The following is a 23,263-nucleotide window of genomic DNA, read 5'->3' on the forward strand; positions in this document are numbered from 1 at the left end:
AGACTGAAACGAAGGGTGATAAGAACAAGACAAAGACAGAGAACGGATCATGTAATTGTTTTTTTGCTAATATCTATCTTTCAATGATCGTTCTTCTCCTGTTCATTATTCTGTGTGTAGCAATTATTTCGATTCTATATTACACGCATATTAATCCCTACGTTAGTCTTTTTCAGACAACATTTACTGTAAAGTCATTTCACTACAACAAAGTTGCTGGATTCAAGCTTTCTAAAAGACCCTTCCTTCAATCCATCCGAATTGGAAATGACTGTTTCGCATCTGTCTCGTCGGTGCAAATCATGGGATTAAGTTCTTTACGGTCAATTTCTATCGGCAGTAATTCATTCACGGGAAAGAAGAATGACTATGGAAGTGATCGGTCGAAGGATATCTATATCAATAACTGTAAAGTGTTGCAGTCGATTGAAATCGGTGAGTACAGTTTTAGTGATTATGGAGGGCAATTCAGTTTGAAGGGTCTTCCGTCTCTGCAGTCTTTGCTTGTAGGGAAAGTGAATAGCACCTCGTCTAACTTTTATTCTGTCAACACATTCACACTTCAAGGTATTCTCCCTTTGATCCTCTCTATTCTACTAGATCTCCCTAATCTCCAGTCGGTTTCGTTGGGCGATTTTGCTTTTTGTGACACATTAACAACAGTGATGGATAGTAAGGGTGTTGATCGTGTTGTTTTATGGTAGATCTTCCTTCTTTGAATTCGCTAATTCTTGGAAGCTCTGCCCTTCAAGGAAGATACGATGCCAATTGCTCATTGACTATGCAAAGTACAAAGCTCCTTATTTCGACTAAGCGATTAGATCTTCCTAATCTTGGCGAGATTGTTTCGGAAGGCCATAGTTTTTATTATCCTTGCACTGTTGTTCTAAAAGGTATTGATAAAGGAGTTTTGTCTACTAGACATTCCATCTCTCCAATCTGTGGTTCTTCCATTTTCCTTTGAGTATTACTTTTTCTTAGATATTTCCAGTATTGCTGCGTATTTTCATTTGATGGGATAGATATTCATAGTCTGTTGGAGCAGTATGTGCCTCTGAATGTCTATCATGTTGATGATTTGTACATCTCAATGGACGCGATTCCTGTGGAAGCAACTAAGATCATATTCAAAAAGAATTCATTTAAGAGTGAAAGCTCACTAATAATCGATTCTTTTCCAAATTTGAATTCCCTTATTTTTGAAGATTCCTCCTTTGCGAATGCTGATCTTGTGGAAATCAAGGCTAGTCAGCTAGAGAATTTATCCATTGGGAAATATTGCTTCTCGGGTATGGAAGTTGAATCTGGTTTGGATAGAAGGTTGGTGGAAGTTGGCAGTTATTCCTTCTACACTCCCCAATTGAAGCAGATTGTGATTGGTACAAGATCTTTATTGAGTATGAATACCTTGGTACTGAATCAGTTGAGTCCAAATGTTATGTTAGAATTGGATGGTTTTGCATTGAGCAAAATAGGGAGGATCCAGTATGTTGCTGCTATTCCTATTGGTACTGTTCAGTATCTCAAAACAACCATTGAAGAAAACGATGGGCATGAAGGAACAATTGTTCTCGAACTGTTAGATCCGCCAATCATTGTGCCTACATCTCCACTTCCATCGGAGCCTCCTACTGAATCTCCCACTACCGTGGTTCCAACTACCTTGGCACCTACAACCATGGCACCAACTACCTTGGCACCTACCACCTTGGCACCTACTACTGCCACTCCAACAACTTTGGCACCTACCACTGCCGCTCCTACCACCTTGGCACCTACTACCTTGGCACCTACCACTATGGCACCAACAACTTTGGCACCTACTACTACCACTCCTACCACTCTTACTCCTACCACTGTTATTCCGACTACTATGGAACCTACTACTATGATCCCAACCACATTGGCACCTACTACCATGGCACCTACCACATTGGCACCTACCACACTTACTCCTACTACTATGACTCCAACTACCTTGGCACCTACTACTACCACTCCAACAACTTTGGCACCTACCACTGCCACTCCTACCACCTTGGCACCTACTACTACCACTCCTACCACTACGACTCCTACCACACTTACGCCTACTACTGCCACTCCTACAACCTTGGCACCTACCACCTTGGCACCTACTACTATGACTCCAACCACCTTAGCACCTACCACTACCACTCCTACTACCGTCATTCCTACAACCATGGCACCTACTACTGCCACTCCTACCACCATCACTCCTACCACTCTTACTCCTACCACACTTACGCCTACCACTATGACTCCAACCACCTTGGCACCTACCACATTGGCACCAACTACCTTGGCACCTACCACTGCCACTCCAACAACTTTGGCACCTACCACTGCCACTCCTACCACTCTTACTCCTACCATACTTACGCCTACCACTGCCACTCCTACAACTTTGGCACCAACAACCATGGCACCTACTACTATGACTCCAACCACCTTAGCACCTACCACTGCCACTCCAACTACTTTGGCACCTACAACTGCCACTCCTACAACCTTGACACCTACCACCATCACTCCTACTACTACCACTCCTGAATGTGATGAAGAACAACTGTTGCTTGAGATGGTTCGGACTTGTGGAAGTAATGGTGACGAGGAATCTTTTGAAATTTATGAGGGAAAACTATCAGCAAGTAGTGTAGCAATCTTTACTCAGAGTTCTTGTGTGGTTGGTACTTCTTACCTATGCATCAATCCTGTGGAACACACGTTATTAATGAGGGATACTGCCGCAAACGGCTGGTCTCCTGGATCGTTTATTACTCTGAAATGTGAGGGAGTGTCGAACTCCTACCGTGCAGAAAATGGTTTCGTAATCTATCCTCGGTACTTCAACTTCGCTCCAACTGTTGCTCCCACAACATCGTCTCCTACTACCATCACTCCTACTACCATCACTCCCACTAGCGGTGGAACAAGTACTATCTATGTATCAGAACAAGAGTATCCAACAATCGATGATATTCCTCGTAATGCAGAGGTTCTAATCTTCACTTCTGGTGCGTATGCGGACTTGCCTGAATTGACGCTGAGCGGCTTCTCGAACCTCGAATCTATTACCTTTGAATCAAATTCATTCAAGAACACACATTCCCTTAATATCGAGTCATCCACTGTATCTTCAATCACATTCGAGTCTTCTTCTTTTAATGGAAACTCGAATAATGGGGTTCTATCGCTCCACACTTCCAATCTTCAGTTTGTTGTGTTTAAACCTAATGTTATGAAAATTGTTCGCACTATCTATCTCAGGGGCTTTTCCAAATCGATTTTGTGGACAGTTTATCGTCGGTCTCTGCTGTCTTTGGAGACTATCTACTATACAAATATGCTTTCTGGTTTCGCTACATCTCTTGTTCAAGCTCTTGAGGCTGCCGGAACTCCTACTGACGATATCACAATACAAGAGTATGTACCTACTTATATGCCTCGTATTTTAAATGATGTGGAGTCTGCACCTTTGTATAGTCCTGCTGAATGTGGTAAGGAGCAATTGTTAATTAAGATGGTTTCCACTTGTGATATTAGGGATGACGAAACAGTGCTGGAAATCTATGAGGGAGGATTATCCTTCACGAGTATTCCCATTTTTAGGCAGCGTTTGTGCTTGATTGGAACCTCATATTTGTGTATGAATCCTGTTGAACACACGTTGGTCATGGATAATCATTCAGTCCACGGTCCCTCTGCTACATCCAATCTTTCCCTAAACCATGGAGAACTCTCGCTGGACTTTGTTCTAGAAGAAGGAATGGATCGTCTGATTAATACATTCAGCTTTGGACCATCATTCTCGGCTATTCATTCGAGCAGTATGAATGAAGATCAAATTCAAGTGACACTGATTCGTTCTTGTGGTAACTCGTCGGATTCTGAAGGCTTTACGATTTATGAGGGAGCTACGCGTGACCATGCTATCTATAGTCAGACTACTTGTGCTGCTGGTGTAGTGAACCTGTACATCACTCGCGGTCTCTACACGATTGTGATGACGAATTCGAATGAACAGGTTTGGGCTGAGAATTCGATGGTTCGTATTTTCTACGGCAGTTTGCTTGGATCGTACAGGAAGGTTGTTGTGGGTGCTGAAGAGTCTGCAGTGTTTGCTCTTCCTGAAGTGATTGAGGCTGGAGCTGCTTGGAAATACTCTTCGGAGACCATGGTGGGCACGAGCTGGACCACGGAGAATGTGGATTGGAGCTTGATCTCGGAGTACCCGGCTATTTCTTCGATCACGCGTTACTTCCGTCAGAGCTACACGTTGTTTGGAGCTGGATTCCGATCTGTGATCATCCAGGTGAAGACGAACGGTGGCTTTGTGTTCTATGTGAACGGAGTCGAGGCTTCTCGCTTCAACTTGCCCGCTGGAGAGATTACTGCAACGACGCAGGCTACCGAACTGAAGGAGAGCAATGTGTACCGCATTCTCCGGCTGTCCCTGGACGCTTATTCTGCTGTGAATGGTGTGTATGAATTCGCTGTGGAAATGCACGCTGCTGAGGGTCAGATTGGCGAGGCCGAGCACTTCGAGTGCTCTGTGGAGTTCACGATCTATGAGCAATCGCTGGTTGCAAATGGAATAGCTCAATCGAACAAGGCCGGTATGGCTGCTCATTCGGTTGAGAACCTGTTCGATGCCTCGATTTCTACCAAATATCGCGTCACTGTGACGAGCTCCGATTTCCCTGTGGAAGTGACCTACACATTCCCCGAGGGCGATGAATACACGATGAATAAGTATGTGCTTACTAACGGCGATTCAATATCTGCGGCTTGCAACACGTGGAAGATCTTCGGTAGAAAGAACAAAGATAACGACGAATGGGTGATGTTGGATAGCCAAGATAATGTGGAATGGAGCGAAGCAAATGAATCTCTGAGCTTCACTGTAAACAATGTGAATGCATTCAATGCCTACATGTTCCAATGTAGCTCAGTTGTGAATATCGATGGTGAGTATAATGGAAATCAGCTAGATATGGCTGAATGGATTCTAAGAATTGTGTAGTTGATCTAGGTCGACATGGATTGTGATTTTATTTTGTGATGTTTGTTGAAAGAAAGGATCGATAAATACTATTGAACCTTCTCGTTGTCATCATTTTTATATGACACGAGTTGTAGACATATATCAGACTATGAGTTTCTCATGCAGATTATTTTATAGATTAATTAACTATCATATGGAATTGCACAGATAACAACACAAACACAAGTCAGAGCATGTGAGATAAAGTGATTCGGTGTGTAGTTCATCATTGCTTCATTTTCCTTCGTCCATATCCCTTCCTGCCTAAAGTAATAACAGTAATTGCCCCAGATATCTGTATTCTTCTTCAGATACTCACACATAACTTATAGAAACGCAAATACATAATAAAAATATACATCCCTCATACCTAAAATCATTTGGTTCCTATTGAAAACTTATTGATATCAAGTCTAGCATCACTCAAAAATACATTTCTTGAAGTTTATACATTCTTCACTCAAGACAATGTCGCCATTCTATCATTTACAAGCATCAATAGATCGCTATATCCTCACAGCAAAGAGGAGGGACTGAATAGTGTTCACAACAGTCTGTTATCCTCTCAAAATAAAATCACCAAAACAGGAATCCACAGTTTATCCACCGTACTATCCATTCATTCCTAATTCATCCTCATTTCGGTGATTATTGTCTCTCATTGCTCGTTCAAGTATTGGCTTGATTATCAACAATGTCATGGAATCACTGTACTTGCAGCTGTCCATTTTCGTATTACTGGTTTATTCAGTTTCCAAATTATTGTAGGTTGCATAGTTTTATTTGATAAGAGTATATCTCTAACCTCTTGTCTGTAGAATACTCATGTCTGAAGAATCACAGAAAGCGCACAGTTCGATGACATCTTCTCTCCGAAAGCAAAGAGAGGAGCTTATTGTCGAGAGAAAGTCTCTGATTGTGTTTTTTGTGTCCTTGTCTTAATTGGTGTAGAGTGAGCTAAAAATCTATGACTCTGCATTCAAATCAGCAGTAGCATCATGTCCACCGAAGGAGTCTGGAAACCTTGAGGATTTGGAGGAGAGAATCGAGACGGTGGAAGAAGAACTGGAAGTGGGAAGTCGTGATGCGAAAGAAGAGAGAGCTGTAAGCAGTCAGGGCTTTTCTTTCATCTCTCTAGCTAAAACGTGACTTGTTAAAGTTGAAGCAGTCTTATGACAGAGTCATGCAATACATTGCTGCTTCACGTGAAATTGATATCATTCGAAACGTATTTGTTGTGTGAGTGTTTTAATGCGCAGAGACGGAGTGAGAAGTCAAAGAGAGTCGATGAACTGAGCAAGAAACTGGATGAGCTGGCCGAGACAGTGGAGATTGAAGAGACCTTGTCTCGTATTGAGTCGAGCAGTGGTAAGAAGGTATGTTGGACTGCGATGTTTTTTAAACTGTATAGTTAACAAAGAGCGATATCTCAAAGGAGGAAGTGAAGGTTCCCAAGGAAAGCATCGGCCGATTGGTCGGTAAAAATGGTTCAAATGTTTAGGCACGGGAGCGTGTTGATGGGTAGATTCAGAAGCTGGAGAAGCAGTTCTCTGTGCGAATCATGACGAATGAGGAAGTGTTCACTGTGCTGGGCGAGCTGGCGAACGTGAAGCGATGCATCGCCGAACTCACGGACATGGCGAACGAGAAGGAAGTGACGATCCCTCTCTCCACAATGCAGATTCGTGCCTTGTTGGCCCATGATCACAGCTATCGCCGATCCATCGAGAACTCTTGCCGCGTCTTCATGACTCTGAAAGATGCCGAAGTCACGATTCGAGGTGGCCAGAATGCTGTGAAGAACGCCGAACGCGCATTGAATGATCTGATGAAGAGTACTGGGACGAGCCCTAGCCACGCTGATCCATAGAGCAGTCGAGCTTCCCCATTACGCCCTTCCTGCGCAGCGTGCTTGTCAACCAAAAGATGGAGAAGTTCCTCGCGTTGCAGAAGGAGTGTCCCGCGTATTTGACGTTTACCCCGGAGTCCGACGCTCTGCTGATTCTGGGAACCGTGCAGGATCAGCGCGAATCTCTCGTAGAAGTGGATGCGCGATGCGAGTGTAGGCGAAGCTGCAGGAATTCGCGCAGAGCCACGTGGAGGTGGAGGAGAAGATGCCTTGCGAGAATCTGTTCACTCGCTTCCTGCTGCAGAACAAAGCGGAGCGCATGCAGCAGACGCAGCGCCAGTTCAACGTCCGTCTCCAGGCGTCGAACGGCAGCCTGGTCGTGAAGGGAGAGAAGGACGCCGTGGCCCAGGCGATCGCGAAGGTGGAGGCGCTGCGTGCCGAGCTGGCGTCGCGCACGATCGAGATGGCGGTGAACGGCGCGCAGATCGACATGCTGCTGAACCAGAAGGCGGCGGTGGTGCAGGCGCTGGAGCAGGAGTTCGGGTGCCTGATCTCGGTGGAGAGCGCAAAGGGATCGATGAAGGTGGTGGTGGATGAGGCTCGTCGCGAGGAAACCGTGGAGGCGATCAACGCGAAGCTCGCGACAGTGTGCACGGAGCGCGTGGAGATCCCGGAGTGTCTGCTGGCGCTGTTCGTGGGCCCGAAGGGAAGCAACATCAACGCGATGCGCCAGGCGCACGACACCAAAGCCGAGCTCGCGAAGGGCGTGCTGGAGATTAGCGGCAAGGAGGAGAACGTGGCGGCGATGAAGAAGGCCGTCGAGGAGTGGCTGGAGCAGCACACGATCGCGGAGATCCCCGCGGAGCGCCAGTTGGCGCGCGAGGCGCTGATCGGAGAGAAGGGCGCGAAGATCCAGTCGCTGCGAAAGGAGCTGGCGGTGGAGATCCAAATCGAAGAAGGCAAGGTGGTGGTGATCGGCGCGCCGGAGAACGTGGAGAAGGCCGTGGCCACGCTGACGCAGCTGCTGGACACCTACCGCAAAGAGAACGCAGTGGTAGCGATGCGCCACGAAGTGTTCGTCAACGCGAAGGAGCTGCGTCGCAGCGAGATCGATGCGCGCGAGAAGGAGTGGAACGTCTCGATGTCGCTGCGCCACGACGCGGTGTACATCCACGGAGACGAGGCTTCGGTGGCGAAGGCGAAGCAGGAAATCGAGGACATCGTGGCGAAGTATGCGGAGTTCCACGAGGATTCGCTGGACGTGCCCAAGGAGGAGATCGGCGTGCTGCTCGGAAAGAACGGAGACAATCTGCGCGCCTTGGAGAGCCAGCTCGGCGTGTCGGTGCACATCGAGGGCAGCAAGCTGCGAATCTGGGGTCCCGCGTCCGCTTTGCCCGCAGCGAAGGCCGGAATCGTGTCCAACCTGGAGGAGCGCGTGTATCTCACGGAGGAACTGAACTGCACGGGCAAGCAGATCGAGTTCCTGCGAGCGGAGCGCTTCGAAGTGGTCCACGCGATCCAGAACGCGTACAATGTGACCATCACGCTGCCTCGCGAGTTCCCTCTCTCTGGACCCATCAAGGTGGCTGTGCGCGGAAATCGCAGACAGCTCGACGAGGCGATTCCCGTGGTGCGCGAGGCGCTGCAGGGCTTGATCCGCTGCGAGCTGCATCTGGACGGAATGGTTCACCGTCTGCTCACGGAGAGCTCGCTCCAGTTCCAGCGCCTCGCTCTGGAGAGCCGCTGCCGCATCCAGCCCGACGAGGCCGCGGGTCTCGTGCGCATCGTGGGTCCGAAGCAGGGCGTGGAGCTGGTGCAGGTCCGCGTGTGGGAGCAGCTGGCGGCGCTGGACCCCTCGCTCTACCGCAAGATCGACGTGAGCGAAGCGGTGCTGCTGGGTCTGCAGGAGAAGAAGGACGCGATGAAGACGTTCTCCAAGCAGCACGGCGTGCAGCTGCGTCTGCTGCCGCAGGCCGTGCTGGTGGAGGCCCCCGCCGCCGCGATGGACGAAGCCGTGGCGTTCGTGCAGACGCTGGCCGACGCCGCCGCGCAGGAGAGTCTGCTGATCCCCGTGGGGCAGGACCGCGTGGCGTTCGTGATCGGAGCGCAGGGCGCGCGCATCAACGGCATCATCAAGCAGTCGGGCGCCCAGCTGCGCGTGCTGCGCGATGAGTGGGTGCACGTGCTGGGCACGCCGGAGCAGGCGGCGAAGGCGCGCGCCCTGCTGGAGACGGCGCTGGAGGAGTACGCGGCCACGCACGTCGCCTTCCAGGTGGACGAGGCGCTGGTGTACGCGATCCGCGGTCCCCGCAACAGCAACCTGGTGCGCATTGAGCGCGAGTGCCGCGTGCGCGTGCGACTGGAGCAGGACGGAGCGGTGAGCATCGTGGGAAACGCCGGCGAGGACGTGGCCAATGCACGCGCCGCCCTGGAAAAACTCGAAGAGGAGGCTCGGGCGAACCCCGAGCAGGAAACGGCGTACCGAGGAGGAGAGAAGCCCCGCCGAAGGGAGCGCGAGCAGGGAGCGGAGGAGCGAAAGCAGAAGAAGGAAAGAGAAGCAGAAGCAGAAACAGAAACACCCGCTGAATCGGTGTGGGAAAAGCTGAAACGCGCTCCCCTGCTGCCATCCAAGACGGTCGGAGGAAGCGATATGTACAAGTCGGAGAGTGGATACACCGTGGAGTTATAAGGAAAAGGGGTTATAAGGATTAGGATTGGTATTTCGTGCTTGAGGTGTTGATATATTTTGTTATTGTTTTTGTGGTTACGTGCTAGGAATGTTTGTTTTATTCGTTTTTTCGTGAAGTCATTTTATTATTGTCATGTCGTCTGAGAATCCAGAAAGTATATATAATAACTTGGGGCGACTCCGGAAGAACAGAAAGGTCAGGGGAATTCTTCAGAGGAAGCATGTTTCAGAAGTTGGTCAACATCTTAAAAAGCAGCTATCGGACATTAATGAGCACAACGCCGGTACGAAGGAATTACAGTTTACTGTGGAAAAGGATGGAAAAGTCATTGATTACAGTGATATTACCATTCCTTCTGAATTGGATTATGATGCATTTCGGAGTGCATCTTTTTTACGTAGGAGCAACGAAATCAAGGAACTTCTCAAGACAAAGCAGGAAGATACTTTTGGTCTTGTTGTGGATAAATGCGAAATGCGATTTTGTGATATTGATGAGTATGATCCTGTTTTCGATTTGGTAGCAATCAAAAAGAAGTCATACAATAACCTTACAAAAAAGGACGAGTACCTTAAAGCGCACTCTAACGAATCATGTAGTGTTCAGTGTACTGTGTCTGATTTTGTCCAGAAGGATTATGATTCCTTAGGTTATCAGTGCTATGACGATTATTTGGATTTGCGAGGGTATTCGTCGATTCCTACAAAAAAACAGAAGTCTCTCTTTGAGTATGAGGAGATTGTTTGTGGTGTGGATGGTTGTATTTTCCGATGTGTTAGCCCTGAAGATATGGAAAATCACCGGAAACTTCACAGTTCCCCGCTTCCCTTTCCTTGCCTCGAAAAAGGTTGTCTTCATTCTTGCAGCTCCCGCTTTGATCTGAAGCATCATATGTTGCAACATTGCAAGCACCTCTTTCCATGTCTATCAAAAAATTGCCGCTCTGTGTTGACATCTCCACTTGAATTGTGTTGTCACACTATGTATCATACTGCGTTTTCTGTACAAGTACAAAGACGTAGGCTCTGCCACCTATGCAGGAAGCTGGTATTATGTCACCATTCCCACTTGCAACTCCATCCTGAGATTTGCCCCCAGTGCCCCTATCCTGGTTGTTCGTATGTAATTCGATCAAAGAATCAGTATTTTTATCATCGATATGCTCATAAATTGAATGACGAACTTGCTAAAAGTTTGAAACAAGAATAAAAATTGTTTGAGTAAAAAAAATCACATTTCTTTCAAGTTTGCTTCCAAATCCTTATACTTCTTTTCAAAATACTTCACTTGTTTCTATTGGTAAGACCTGGATAAAACAGAATAATACTGAAACACTTTCGATCTTTGAGTTCAAACGATCCATTTTTTCTTGCAGGTTTTGTTTGGCAGTCGCGTGGTCATGCAACATATACATGCTTCCATACCTACAAAACACATCCTTTGATTCGTCTATCTCCGTCAACTTCTTCATACTAATCTTGTAAGTGTCAAGTTGTAAATTCAATTTGGACAGGTCAGTTGAGGCCATCTCAAAGTTGTTGTACATTGTTTGACATTCCTTTTGTAACATCAAAGTCTACTACTCAATTCACCTGTGAAGGCAAACTTGCTCTGTCGACGCTTCAGACTTCCTCTCTGCTGATTTCGCACTCTTTTGAGACTCATCCTACATCAAATAGGTCAACAATAGGCAAACGACAAAGGGCTTGCATTCCTCACGATGCCCATTCTTCCAATGAGCTGACTGGCATTTCTTCGAGCAGTAGCAAGCAGATTTGCAACGAGAACACTTCTTGAACTCACCTACTCCTGAATGTTAATAAGGACATGAATACCAGGTCGAGACTCCGTATTTCCGCAAAGGGGGTTTGAACAACTTCTGACAGCACTCATTTCTTTGCTTCTTTACTGATAATACTACTCATACAAAACCCGATCACATCACATCACATCATGTATATTGTGGGATGCCAATAATTTGTATTTTTTCATCAATGATCCTTTTATCTTTATTGATTTTATCTTTTGCTGCTGCATATTTTGTTCAGGAATCAGGACAATCAAAATCGGATGATGTGATTATCTCCACATATCAAATTGAAGGCGTCCCATCAGAAATGATTAATAAGTATATAGAATTTCTTTTTTCTTTTATCATAGCTATGATAACTACGGTTATTCCTATGTAGAGTCAACACTTTCTGTTTCTCCAGCTGTTGAGGGTCGCCCAATGACTGGGAATATGGAGATTGCGGTTCTCACTAAACAAGCCTACGATCTTTCTGGTTTTGCTTTTGGGAACAAACGTGTCTTCTGCTGTACGAGTTTTGCAATTCTTGTTATTTGTTTTCGGTTTCTGTTGAGATTTAGCAAGGATATTGTTCCTCATTGAATCGATTGGTCCTTCCAAAAGATGGCTCTCGATTCAACACGTCGTTTGCACAGATAACGTTTGGAATTTGTTTGCCTTGCATTCTAGAGGTCCTACCACATTGGCAGCGCATTTGGAGACGAGAGAGAAAGGAATATATGTGGTTCTTGCTGGCTTTTGCGGCTCATCCAACAACACTCAATACTCAAAGACGGATGAAGTCAAAATATCAACTGGGCAACTTCCCAGTGGTTATTACCCTGCAATCTTTGAAAAGCTGCTTTTCGCCATCGTATATATCATTCTGGTCCCCATTTGGTGCTTTTTCATGAAGTCTGTGCGGAACACGATCTATTACAGACTCATTCTGACCTTGATTTTGTGCTGCTGCGCTGGATGCGTTTGCTCGTTCATCTCTCTGCTGCTTTCCAACCATTCTGGACATCTCCGCGCTCCTCTGAACCTTCTTCTGGATGCTTTGGTCATTATTCTGCGCAGTGTCGGTGGCTGCATTGTTCTGTTGCTCGCTTACGGGTTTGCTTGGATGGCTTTGGCTCATCCCGTAGAATCGGAGTCTTCCCTTGGAAGCAGATCGGCTCGTTTGGCTACCGATGCATTGGGTTTTCTGTGGTTTATGCGATCGCCAATTTGCTTTGTCTGTTTCTGCTACCTTCCCCTCTGATCGACCAGCATTCCTTTGTTTCGGCGTTAGTCACTTTCATGTATCCTTTGTTTTTTTTCTTATAATCGAAACAGACTCGCCTGCATTTACTTCAGCATTCTTTTCATGGCAGTCAACAAGTCTGTGGACTCTTTAAATGAAAAAAGCCACTTCAAAGAGTCGTCTATTTTCAGGAGGTATCGATCGTTCGCCATCGTTTGGTTAGTGTTGTCGATTCTTCTTTCAGTCTGGTATTCCAGCCTGCTGCTTAATTTATTCGCGGTTTCGCTTTCACTCCTCTGGATGTGTGCTTCATGAGACTTATCAATTCTAGATTTACGTATCTTCTGTGGGATATCCTCTATTTATTTGTCGTTTCTTGTACTATCCACATTTGGAAATCCAAAGGTATTGTGAATCAACTCAAGTGTTTTGTTTGTTGGAAATGAATTTTTGGATTCCTGGAGCATCTGATCCGGGAGTGGATCGTGAGTATGAAGACGAGGGTACTTACTTGGTAAACGATACTCAAAACAGAGTGAGCATAGAACAACAAGTAAGCAATCATTTCTGGTTTGCTATCGACTCTAGAGAAAAGACCTGCCGATTTATCGCTACCGAAGGGAGATTTTGTATTTTCTTGCTTTTGGAAGCAAATAACTTGTTAGATATGCTGTTGAAACGAGCCATGTCGTTATTATTCAGGGAGAAACTGGGTGCGGCAAATCAACGCAGATTCCTCAGTATTTGCAAGAATCTGGATGGGCAGATGGAAATCGCTGTATTGTGTGTACCCAGGTATTCGCTCGCGAAGCGTTTTCTGTTTAGCCCCGAAGAATTGCTGCAACGACGGTGGCAAAGCGTGTTGCCGAAGAGAAGCGGAGTGTGCTAGGAGAAACAGTGGGATATAGTGTCCATTTCGATTACAATTTTAATCGCAATGGGAAAATGACTCAAATCAAATATATGACAGACAAGGAGCTCCTGCGTGAAATGACTCACAACCCCATGGTTTTCTCTCTTCATCTGTGTATTATATGTAGCTAAATAACTATAGCGTGATTATGGTTGACGAAGTCCACGAGCGGACGATTCAGAACGACGTGCTCCTCGGCCTTCTAAAGAAGATCATTCGAAAGCGGCAGGATCTGCGAATCATCATCTCGAGCGCATCGCTGGATGTGAATCTGTACAAGCACTACTTCCAGGATGTCGAATACTCGCGTTCCCATGATCTCCTCAAGCCCTACACCATTCTTACTGTTCAAGGACGTCAATATCCTGTTAACATCTTGTTCCTGCGTCCTTTCTTCTTCTCTTATCTTTAGTTATGCTTCTTCTCCTGTATCGAATTATGTGTACACGGCCGCTTCTGTCGGATTGCATAAGGAAATTGATCCTTAGACAGTGATTAGCATCCACAACTCGTCGATTCGAGGCGATATTTTGGTGTTCCTCCCTGGAGAAGACGAGATCGAAGCGTGCAAAGAGCGGCTTCTCGAGCAAAGCCAGTCTTGTCGTTTGCGCAACGGACAGCTCTGGGTTGTGACTCTGTTTTCGTTTCTCTGAGCTTTTTATTCCGCAGCTATCCAAATCTCCCCTACGCAGAGCAGAAAAAAGTGTTCCGCGCGACTTCGCGAGGCTTTCGAAAAGTCATTCTAGCGACGGGGATGGCCGAAACAAGCCTCAGCATCGACGGCGTGACGTGCGTCATCGATTCGGGCTTCGAAATGATTCAAATGTGGCAATCTTGGATTGCGGTGATGCGGTAGATACAACAAGGAAGTCAACATCAACACGCAGGTCATTCAGCCGATCTCGCGAGTAGGCTTTTTTGTTTTCTTCAAGGCGCGCAGGCTTCGGCGGAGCAACGGGCTGGACGAGCCGGTCGCTTTACGCAGGGATCCTGCTTTCGGTTGTACACCGAAGAGGGATTCGCGTCTCTGAAGAAGCGAAGCGATCCGGAAGTGAAGAGATTGCTGCTCTGCGACACAATCTTGCTAACACGACAGCTCGGCATTCAGAACGTATCTCTTCTCTTCCTCTCTCTTCACACCCAGCTGGACACGTTCGATCTTCCCTCGGAGATCAGCTCCTCTCGGTACAGCATTTCGTGCCAGATTCTCAACATTCTCAACACGCTGGATCTCCCCAGCTACACCATCAATCCTCGCGGAATTCTCGTTTCGCAAATCCCGGTCGACACGCATCTCGGTTTTCTTCTTGATTCTCTTGCCTCATTCCCTAGCCTCGTTTCTCCTCTTTGCATTGGAGTGTGGCTGTGTCGAAGATGCGCTCACCATCGCTGCGTTCTCCTCGGTGAGCCATTTATTCAAAGAAGAGCCGAAGGATCATGAGCGGAAGGTCGAATATGAGAAGATCATGGGCGAACTGGTCGTAAGCGCAGCGTTTGATTCGATGAGTTGCAGGATGACCGGGGCGATCAGTTCACCTATCTCAAGATTCGAGAGTATCTTTTGAATCCGCCCGTTTTGGAAGGCGAAACGCCGATTCACTACGATCCTGCGAAGATAACAAGCCGTCAAATCGCTCAGTTCTGCGAGGAATACTATCTGAATCCCTTGGCCATGAAGAAGGCGCTGGAGCTTCGCATGCAGTACAAGTACTTCCTGGATCTGCTGCCGCGCGACGCGGTCCAGAATCTTTCCTCCGAGACTTCCCAGCCCACAAACGACGATCCGATCATGCAGTGCCTGATCAAGGCGTACTTCAAGAACATCTGCATGCTGAGCAGCAATGGGTGCTATGTGCCCATCAATCTGCTGAACACCAGCGGAAGCAATGAGGGGGATATTGAGGTTTATCTGCACCCCGATAGCATGCTCAATTTGGTGTCGAAGGTAGGGAAGGAGCCGTGTGTGCAACGTAGCCGCATCACTGGGTGCTTTTCAAAGACATCCAGCTCACCGATGCCATCTACATTCGCGATGTCTGCCAGGTCAATCCGTTGATGGTCGCTCGCTTGGTGCCACGCTTCTACAAGTAAGACATCGTGTGCTGGCCAATGTCTAGACCGATTACCGGAATGGAGAAGCAGAGAGAAGAACAAGACGATTCCCATCTCGCGCCTGTAACCATTGGACCGTCCCTGCCTCCTGCTTCTTTCGATTCCAAGTCCGTCAGAGTGGATCAGCTGGGATTGGAAAGCCGTTTAAAAGATATATTCAGGTTCTGCGATGTTTGTTTCTACAATGTGAATTCTATCCTTTGTGGATATTGATTCCATCTTCTTATTCTATTTTCTTGTTTGCAGCCATGTTTACAGCCATTATTATGACGGTGCTATGTAGTTCCAGCTTGCGTTTTTGACTGCCAGGTATTTTGGCTACCATTGCCATGTGTCTCATCATTCGATTAGCCGTGTATGGAGTGGACGCATGCATTCGATATCGCCGAACACGCCAAAACTCGTAGAATTCGGAGAATGTGACAAAATAGATGGGGTTCCAGATCTGCGACAACCTACTCAGGAGAAGTCACTGTAGATTCACTTCACGAGTACTACACATACATCGGAAAAAAGGATGTAGCGAACGATGACCATTGAAGTACCAATCTAGATTGAATCAAGAGATGATATATCCCTTGACGACTGCTGCTCGGTTTGTTTGGAAGCTTTGAAAAATTCATCGAATTTGGTGGTACTTCTCGTTGTTTTCAGTACCTAAGAGGTTGAATGCGTGCCATCATATCTTTCATCGGCCATGTATCGATGAATGGATTCTGTAGGCTCCCCTTTACGACTGTGGTGACGAATAGCGCCCATCCTATATGCCCTCTATGCAAAATAGACGTTCGCTCCACCAGTCTACCTCAAAACAGGCAAGACGGGTTTGAAAGGCAAAGCGAATCGCTGACCATTACTGTTTTGTCATCACAAGAACGAAGAGACTCAATCCTTTCTGATTAACTTGTTTTCTTACTAAAACAAATCAAATTGTGGAAAATTCAGCTAATATGAAACTCTTAAAGACTAAATTGAACGCACCTTATTAAAAGGCTTCACCACTTTGGCAACATAAACTGCATCTCTCAAACTATGCTCACTTCCAAAGCGTTTCACAGGTATCCACTTAGAGTAGGGGACAACAAAAGAGCGAGAAGAAGGGTGTTGATTCAAAGAATCACTCTGAGCGACTTGCTCACCTTCGTAGTAGTTGCTACAACGAGGGGATTCCACCTGATCCGAACAGGATTGTTGTTTTTCTACGTTACAAAAACATAATTATTCTACTTAGAAACCTCTCCATCATCTCGCTGGAACAACTATTACAGATAGAATGGCAGTAATTAAGCACAGTTTTAGTAAAGGAGGAAAGGTGCTTTGTCTTACTGCAAACACGACATTTTTTCATCACAGCGCTATTCTTGGTATATAAACGACGTTCTGGTATTGGCATCTCATAAAAAAGAAAAAGTTTTGTTATTATAGAGCTATATTTTGCTTGATGTGACCCAAATGCATTTTTGGGTTATTGATGACGCATTTTCCTATTTCTGTTATTTTGGGGATAGATTTCTGATTTTGGGATTTTTGGAATTGGATCGATTCACTATTTTAATAGGGTCGCCAAAGAGAAAATGGATTTTTGTTATTTTGTGGTAATCGAAACCCATTTGTTTTCTACCATGCTCAAGCCTGCAATGTGTTATTTTTGTGATGCACTCTCTTGTTCATAACACAGTGTATATAGGAGGTCATGAAGTTCTCTTGGGAACATTGATTCTTTTTGGATGTATGGTTTTTACTGTGTGTAAGGACCAATATTAAGAAGGTTTTAATATTCACACCTTGCCCAGTATCGATTTTTACTCTCTCTCCTATTTTGGGCTCAATTGAATGCGGAAACATACTATATTCCACAAGAGAAACAGAGAAAATACATTTCGTTTGTCTTCCAACAAACACTTCATTTCAGAAAACAATACGCAATCAAAATCATAATTATGACACAAACCACAAGGACTGCAATACTGCAAAAATTCCAGAAGGATGGACGAATGGTCTTCTGTGTTGATGGTCTGCTTTTCCCTTCAATGACGCAGATTTCAACACTGCCTGTGCAGTTCCCCACCTCGTTTTGAACCGAAACATTTACTGTCGAACATCCCACTTCCCCAGTGGGCATTCCGCTGATAGCTCCATTTTCCGCATTGAACTCCATTCCAGAGGGAAGTGGAGAGTTCAGAGAAAACGCAGAGCCCTTCCCGCGGAAGGATGGAATGATGGGAGAAACGGAATAACCATAAAATGATTGGATTCGCTTGTAAGGATAGTGTAGATCGTATGGGGGACCGAGGCTGCAATTGCCTGTGACTTCTCCCCAATGAGGAGCTATGTAGCCCTCACACGTTCGGTAATAGGCACCCACATAATTATATTCATCTGTGCAAGGAATCTTGGCGGTCTGCGAACCAAAAGTGAACGGCCAGATTCCGTCTGCTGCGCATCCATTCGATAAGACGCTGAGAATAAAAGAGATCTGCACATTCCCCTCGTTTGTTACAGCTGTGATGACGTATTGTTCCTCAAAAACCTCTTCCACGATTCCAGAAATGACTCCAGACTCTGAATCAAACGAAAGGTAGGACGGAAGAGGAGGCTCAATCATCCACGAAGAAACAGTACAAGAATGAGTGGGTGAGATATTGACAGTACTTCCTTGACGATACGCAATATCTTGCGGATAGGTTATTGTGCATTGAGCAGAAAAGGCCCTCGATGCCTCACTCAATGAATGAGTCGACTGCTTTACTACGAATAATGCAGAATCTAAAGAGAAATACAAAACTGAGAGTTAGATTCGAGTGAGCTTGAAAAGACCGATTCCGCACTCACAAGAAGCAGTAACGATAGGAACATAAAGAACATCATAACGCAAGTAAAAGCAAAATGCGATTTACGAAAATAAAGGATTTATCAAACAAACTCTGTTAATTGTACAACAGGAAAACTAAATGTGAGAATAATAACTGCAAGCGTCAGTCTGATGAAAGCGGTTCCTATCATCAAGGGGATATAGCAGTCGATCCCACGGCGCTTTCAACACTTCCCTCCAACTTTACATTCTTTCCCAGATCTCCTTGTACTATTTCATTCGAACCCTCTCCGTTGCTAGCCGCTCTCTTCACACTGTCTCTCTTTGGTTTCCACACTTGCTGCCCATTCTATGCTCCATCGACCATTCCTCTCCTACCTCCTCCACTGCGCATAATACCGCGTGAGCATGCAGTCGAACCTCCGACGCGGACAGCTGCAGCTCTTTCAAGACCTCCTCGCTGGTCAGTTGTTCGAACCGCACAGGGATGTGCGACTCGACGAATTCAATCAAACGATTGCGAATGGCAAGCGAGCGAACTTCCTGCGCCTGCACCCAGGCCTTCGCGTTGAACACGCCGCGACTGGACGAGCGAGCTGCCCGTCCGAGCTCCTCGCACTTCGCTCGAATCTCCGCGGGAATCTCCAGCTCGCCGTCGAGCTTAACGCAGTCCTTCTCCTTGTCGTAAAGCGAGTCGATCAGCGTAAAAGTGCTACGTCCCTTCTTCTGCGTCACCGCGGAGACAAAGCCTTTCAGCTGCTTGTACGAGAGAAAGGGCATTTGGAAGTGCAGGAATGTCACGATCTCTTGCAGACTTCCGATCACGCCGGCGATGAGTGTGTCCAGGAACGGAACCAGCTGGAAAAGATGAGGAGCAGAAAGGCTCAACTCGCGGAGACTGGGCTTTTCTTTCCGTTTTTCCCTCGCCAGAGCATCCGAAGATGCGATGGCTGCTTGGTTCATTTGCACTTCTTGCGCTTCGTGGGCTTCCCGAACTTTGGCCTGCAGCTCTTCGATTCGATCGTCGATCTGCTTCACTTCCTCCGCCAGTTTGGCCTCCGCTTCCGTCAGACTTTCGTAGTCTCGCTGCAAACTCGCTTTTTCTTCCTCCCATTGCGATACGTGAGTTTTCTCCTCCTGTTGTTGCTGTTGCTGTTGTTGTTGTTGTTGTTGTTGCTGTTGTTGTTGTTGCTTTCCTTCCCGCTTGATCGCTTTCAATAACACTTCGGCTCGCTTCATCAATTCCTGCTCGGTGCGAGAGCGCAAATAAAAATCAAATTGGAGTCGCGGATCTTCGTTCACAGCGCGGCGAATGCGAGACCACTGATCCCATCCATACAAGGCAACCTATCCATCGATTCGGCCCTTCGTTTCTACGCAAATCACCAAAAACGAATCCGCTTCGCGGGAGAAATTTCCCTGCCGGTTTCGACTGAACTCCATTTCCCACGGATTCGCACTATTCAAAACCCGTTCAATCGCCGCATCGCGATAGCACCGAATCTCTTCACGGCGCGAAGCACTCCGCTCCACTCTCTCCGCCAGCTTTTCAAATCCGGGGATTTCGTTCCTGCGCTTTACGTCCACGCTTCGCATTTACGGGCCTCGTTTCCAAAACACCTCCGCATACTGCGCCACTTCCTCCGCCGTTTTCGTACCGATCGCTTCCGCGATTTGGTCGTACGCCTTTGGGCCGAAATCCATCGCAGCCTGCACGTAGGCCAGCATATCCGCCTTCCTCCAATTATCGAATCCTTCGCTTAGCAGCCGCGAAAGCTCCGCCTCCTCCTCCTCCGAAAGCCATTTCTTCGCCGTGTGGTCATACGACGGATCTTCGAAATTCTTCTGCGCAATCGCCGCGAGCTCCTCGATCCTCTGCTTCGCATAAAACTACTCTCCAGACGCGCCAGAATCGCTACTTGGTGGGGAAACATGGAAGGAAGCTTCACGATCGCTCGGACTTTCTGCGATTTGGCGCTCTCTTCGTGCGCGGCGTTCGGATCTTCGTAAATGACACCGCGACGCGTTCGACGCGAACTCGAGACCAATGTCACTTCATTCAGGATCAGCTGCTTCAGTTCTTTTCGCTTTTCCGTGTAATCCACGCCTTCGTAGACGGAAATCGACGAGTGATCGATCTTGAAGTTCAGCAATCTATCCACAATCGAATGGCGCGCAAATCGCTACTGCTCGTCGGACGGAAGCGCCTTTTCGACGCGGTGCGCCAATTCCTCGGTTCGCTGATGACCCGATTCCAAAATGCGATCGATGTCTTCGTCCTGAATCCCGTTTGCAGTCGACAAGAACACTTCGTTGGCTCCATGTCTACGGATCACACGCGCAGCGAAAGCACAAACCGAATCATCTCCATCATCTCCTCTTTGGAAAGCGACGATTTCTCGCGCAAACGTCCCTAATTCGTAAAACTTCATCCCGTTATCGCCTACCTGCTGAATCACCAATGTGTCCAGTCGCAGTTTCAATTTGGCTCGCTCCACAATCATTTCCTCGACTGTCCCTTCCGTGACGAGCCGGTACACATTCACCGTCTTCTTCTGTCCAATGCGATGAGCGCGATCTTCAGCCTGTAAGTCCATCTACGATTCGAGCCGTCCTTCGCCTGCTCTACCTGTGGGTTCCAGTCGCTGTCGTAGAGAATCACCGTGTCCGCAGTCGCCAAGTTGATTCCCAGACCGCCCGCCCGCGTAGAAAGAAGAAACACAAACTTCGTGCTGTTCTCCGCATTGAAGCTGTTGATCTCTTCTTCGCGATCCACAGACTCCGTGCTTCCATCAATGCGGCAGTACTCGAAGCCTCGAATATTGCAATAATCCTACCAATCAGAATCGATTCACCTCGCAGAAACCTCCAAAATGTCCAGAACCCGACGCATCTGACTGAACAAGAGAACGCGCGATCCCTTTTCCTTCAATCGCTTCAGCAGTTTGTCCAGTAACACCATTTTTCCGCAATTCTAGACTCAGATTCCGCAGCTTTCTCTACCGTGATCACGTGTTCTCCCATCGGATCCAGCGAACGATCCTCCACCCCCTCGAATAAATACGGATGACCGGCGACTTTGCGTAGTTGCATCAAAAGATTCAGGAGATGCGATCGCTCTGCGCGCGAATTCACGATCTGAGATAGAACCGCATCATCCATCGACTCACACTTTCATAATCATTCACCAGCACCTTCTTATACAACTCCTTCTGCATTGAAGACATGCCGACATACAGAATCGTCTCGATTTTGGGCTGGAATCATCATCAACAACACAAAAACATCTACAGGCAAAGAATGCTCCACGTCGGACTTCAGGCGACGCAGCATGAACGGCTCCAACACCTGATGAAGCTGCTGAATCATCTGTTCTTTCTGTTGGAGAGAAGCGTCTTCCTCCAAATTGAACATATCGTGGAACACGCTTTGCGAGCCGAAGATTTCGGGCATTAAAAAGTTCAGCAATGCCCACAGTTCGTGCAGATTATTCTACTCATAAACGAGCGATCGTCGCGTCCTACTTGGAGCGGAGTGCCCGTCAGTAAAAGCCGGTTTTTCACCGAAAATCGGCGCAGAACCAAACTCAGCTTGCTGTTCTCGTTCTTCAGCCGATGAGCCTCGTCGATTACCAAATAGTTCCAGTCCACAGATTGGAACAGGCCTTTCTCTATCACACACATTTCGTACGTAGTGATCAGCACGTCCCAGCTTCGGTCTTTCTCGCGAACCATCGGCTTCAAGTCGATTCGCTCTTCTTTTGTGCCATGAAAACGCAAGACGCGGAGCGACGGACAGAACTTTTGGATCTCATTCACCCAGTTGCCAAGCGTCGATTTCGGAACCAAAATCAAGTGAGGACCGCTATAATCGATTCACTCTATCCACAGACAACCTGATCGACAGATATTGCTTCAAAAAGCCCAAGAGAGAGATCGTCTCCAACGTTTTCCCCAAACCTAGCAATCAATCAGAATCGTCCTGTTGAATACCCATTTCATCTGCTAAGATACTATTTAATCCCAGTTGGTGTTGGTGCAGCAGCCAATTCAAAGCATCGATCTGGTAGCTGCGCATTGTTCCTTGAATGCACGAGGGCTGGGTCTGTAGATGAATGATATCTTCATCTCTGGGAGAGAGAGACTCGTCCTCGTCTTCATTCTTATCACCCGTTTTATCAATGCTCAGCCGACGTCTTCAAGTCATTTGGAACTCGGAACAACTACCTCCCACGCGTTGCAGCAGTTTGTTTTTTGCTTGACTCGATAAAACCGCCAAATACAGGGCTTTGCTTTACTAGGAAATCGAGCAAACGCTTTTGCTTTTCTTGTCGAGAACGAGTTGAAGTTACAGATGCCCACTCTATAAACTATCCCAAGTATTCCCTACGTCGCTGTCTGCATCGTCTGCGTTTTCAGCTGCTAACGACTACATTTCATCTATCACTCCAAGCGTGTACCTTTGAATATTCGGATGTTCGATCGCTCTGCATTTCGTCTTCCGCTTCAGCTTCTTCGTGGACGCTTCTTTGGTCTTCATGAGACTATTCGTCAAACTAATCACGATTTTAGATACAGATGTAGTTTGTTGTTCTTCTATTTCCATCGGTTCACTCTACAATCATTACTTTGAAAATGCAAGCCAACTCTACAAAATTAGCATGGATTCCTACTTCCTACCCTTTTTCTGAACGAGCCATCCTGTTTCGAAAAAAACTACAAATTGGTGGGGTCGAAACTATGTCTCTATTACCATATTCTGTCCACTCTGCTATAAGCATTGAG

At 46.9% G+C, this 23,263-nt stretch overlaps 9 protein-coding genes; 5 read left to right on the top strand and 4 right to left on the bottom strand.

The window, feature by feature from the left end:
• Positions 1 to 3,853: 3,853 nt before the first annotated feature.
• On the top strand, positions 3,854 to 5,047 carry GSBLH_T00002860001 (uncharacterized protein; the record flags this gene model as incomplete). Its single annotated transcript, XM_013041475.1, has 1 exon — positions 3,854 to 5,047. One exon carries the CDS (start codon positions 3,854 to 3,856, stop codon positions 5,045 to 5,047), a length of 1,194 nt encoding a protein of 397 aa, XP_012896929.1.
• An 846-nt stretch (positions 5,048 to 5,893) lies between these two features.
• Positions 5,894 to 6,938, top strand: GSBLH_T00007096001 (uncharacterized protein; the record flags this gene model as incomplete). The annotated part of the gene is made up of 6 exons (XM_013041476.1): positions 5,894 to 5,986; positions 6,020 to 6,172; positions 6,207 to 6,296; positions 6,328 to 6,444; positions 6,480 to 6,563; positions 6,594 to 6,938. 6 exons carry the CDS (start codon positions 5,894 to 5,896, stop codon positions 6,936 to 6,938), a joined length of 882 nt encoding a protein of 293 aa, XP_012896930.1.
• Positions 6,939 to 8,058: 1,120 nt separating this feature from the next.
• Positions 8,059 to 9,606, top strand: GSBLH_T00002861001 (uncharacterized protein; the record flags this gene model as incomplete). Its single annotated transcript, XM_013041477.1, has 1 exon — positions 8,059 to 9,606. One exon carries the CDS (start codon positions 8,059 to 8,061, stop codon positions 9,604 to 9,606), a length of 1,548 nt encoding a protein of 515 aa, XP_012896931.1.
• Positions 9,607 to 9,739: 133 nt separating this feature from the next.
• GSBLH_T00006520001 (uncharacterized protein) lies at positions 9,740 to 10,816 on the top strand (the record flags this gene model as incomplete). The annotated part of the gene is made up of 1 exon (XM_013041478.1): positions 9,740 to 10,816. The coding sequence occupies one exon, from the start codon at positions 9,740 to 9,742 to the stop codon at positions 10,814 to 10,816; it is 1,077 nt and encodes a 358-aa protein (XP_012896932.1).
• Positions 10,817 to 10,837: 21 nt separating this feature from the next.
• On the bottom strand, positions 10,838 to 11,500 carry GSBLH_T00006521001 (uncharacterized protein; the record flags this gene model as incomplete). The annotated part of the gene is made up of 5 exons (XM_013041479.1): positions 10,838 to 10,900; positions 10,935 to 11,183; positions 11,214 to 11,273; positions 11,304 to 11,410; positions 11,443 to 11,500. The coding sequence occupies 5 exons, from the start codon at positions 11,498 to 11,500 to the stop codon at positions 10,838 to 10,840; spliced, it is 537 nt and encodes a 178-aa protein (XP_012896933.1).
• Positions 11,501 to 13,084: 1,584 nt separating this feature from the next.
• On the top strand, positions 13,085 to 14,996 carry GSBLH_T00002862001 (uncharacterized protein; the record flags this gene model as incomplete). Its single annotated transcript, XM_013041480.1, has 8 exons — positions 13,085 to 13,281; positions 13,308 to 13,437; positions 13,468 to 13,650; positions 13,683 to 13,933; positions 13,968 to 14,013; positions 14,044 to 14,192; positions 14,225 to 14,380; positions 14,426 to 14,996. The coding sequence occupies 8 exons, from the start codon at positions 13,085 to 13,087 to the stop codon at positions 14,994 to 14,996; spliced, it is 1,683 nt and encodes a 560-aa protein (XP_012896934.1).
• Positions 14,997 to 16,597: 1,601 nt separating this feature from the next.
• On the bottom strand, positions 16,598 to 17,060 carry GSBLH_T00002863001 (uncharacterized protein; the record flags this gene model as incomplete). XM_013041481.1 has 1 exon in its annotated part: positions 16,598 to 17,060. The coding sequence occupies one exon, from the start codon at positions 17,058 to 17,060 to the stop codon at positions 16,872 to 16,874; it is 189 nt and encodes a 62-aa protein (XP_012896935.1). The 3' UTR covers positions 16,598 to 16,871.
• Positions 17,061 to 17,293: 233 nt separating this feature from the next.
• On the bottom strand, positions 17,294 to 18,523 carry GSBLH_T00006522001 (uncharacterized protein; the record flags this gene model as incomplete). Its single annotated transcript, XM_013041482.1, has 3 exons — positions 17,294 to 17,513; positions 17,590 to 18,433; positions 18,496 to 18,523. The coding sequence occupies 3 exons, from the start codon at positions 18,521 to 18,523 to the stop codon at positions 17,294 to 17,296; spliced, it is 1,092 nt and encodes a 363-aa protein (XP_012896936.1).
• Positions 18,524 to 20,075: 1,552 nt separating this feature from the next.
• Positions 20,076 to 22,556, bottom strand: GSBLH_T00002864001 (uncharacterized protein; the record flags this gene model as incomplete). Its single annotated transcript, XM_013041483.1, has 13 exons — positions 20,076 to 20,369; positions 20,399 to 20,662; positions 20,696 to 20,804; positions 20,837 to 20,892; positions 20,927 to 21,076; positions 21,109 to 21,312; positions 21,346 to 21,453; positions 21,483 to 21,617; positions 21,650 to 21,736; positions 21,771 to 21,971; positions 22,004 to 22,343; positions 22,375 to 22,438; positions 22,472 to 22,556. The coding sequence occupies 13 exons, from the start codon at positions 22,554 to 22,556 to the stop codon at positions 20,076 to 20,078; spliced, it is 2,097 nt and encodes a 698-aa protein (XP_012896937.1).
• Positions 22,557 to 23,263: the final 707 nt, after the last annotated feature.

Source organism: Blastocystis hominis, assembly GCF_000151665.1.
Source record: "Blastocystis hominis, Singapore isolate B (sub-type 7) whole genome shotgun sequence assembly, scaffold_21".
Lineage (NCBI taxonomy): Eukaryota > Bigyra > Opalinata > Blastocystidae > Blastocystis > Blastocystis hominis.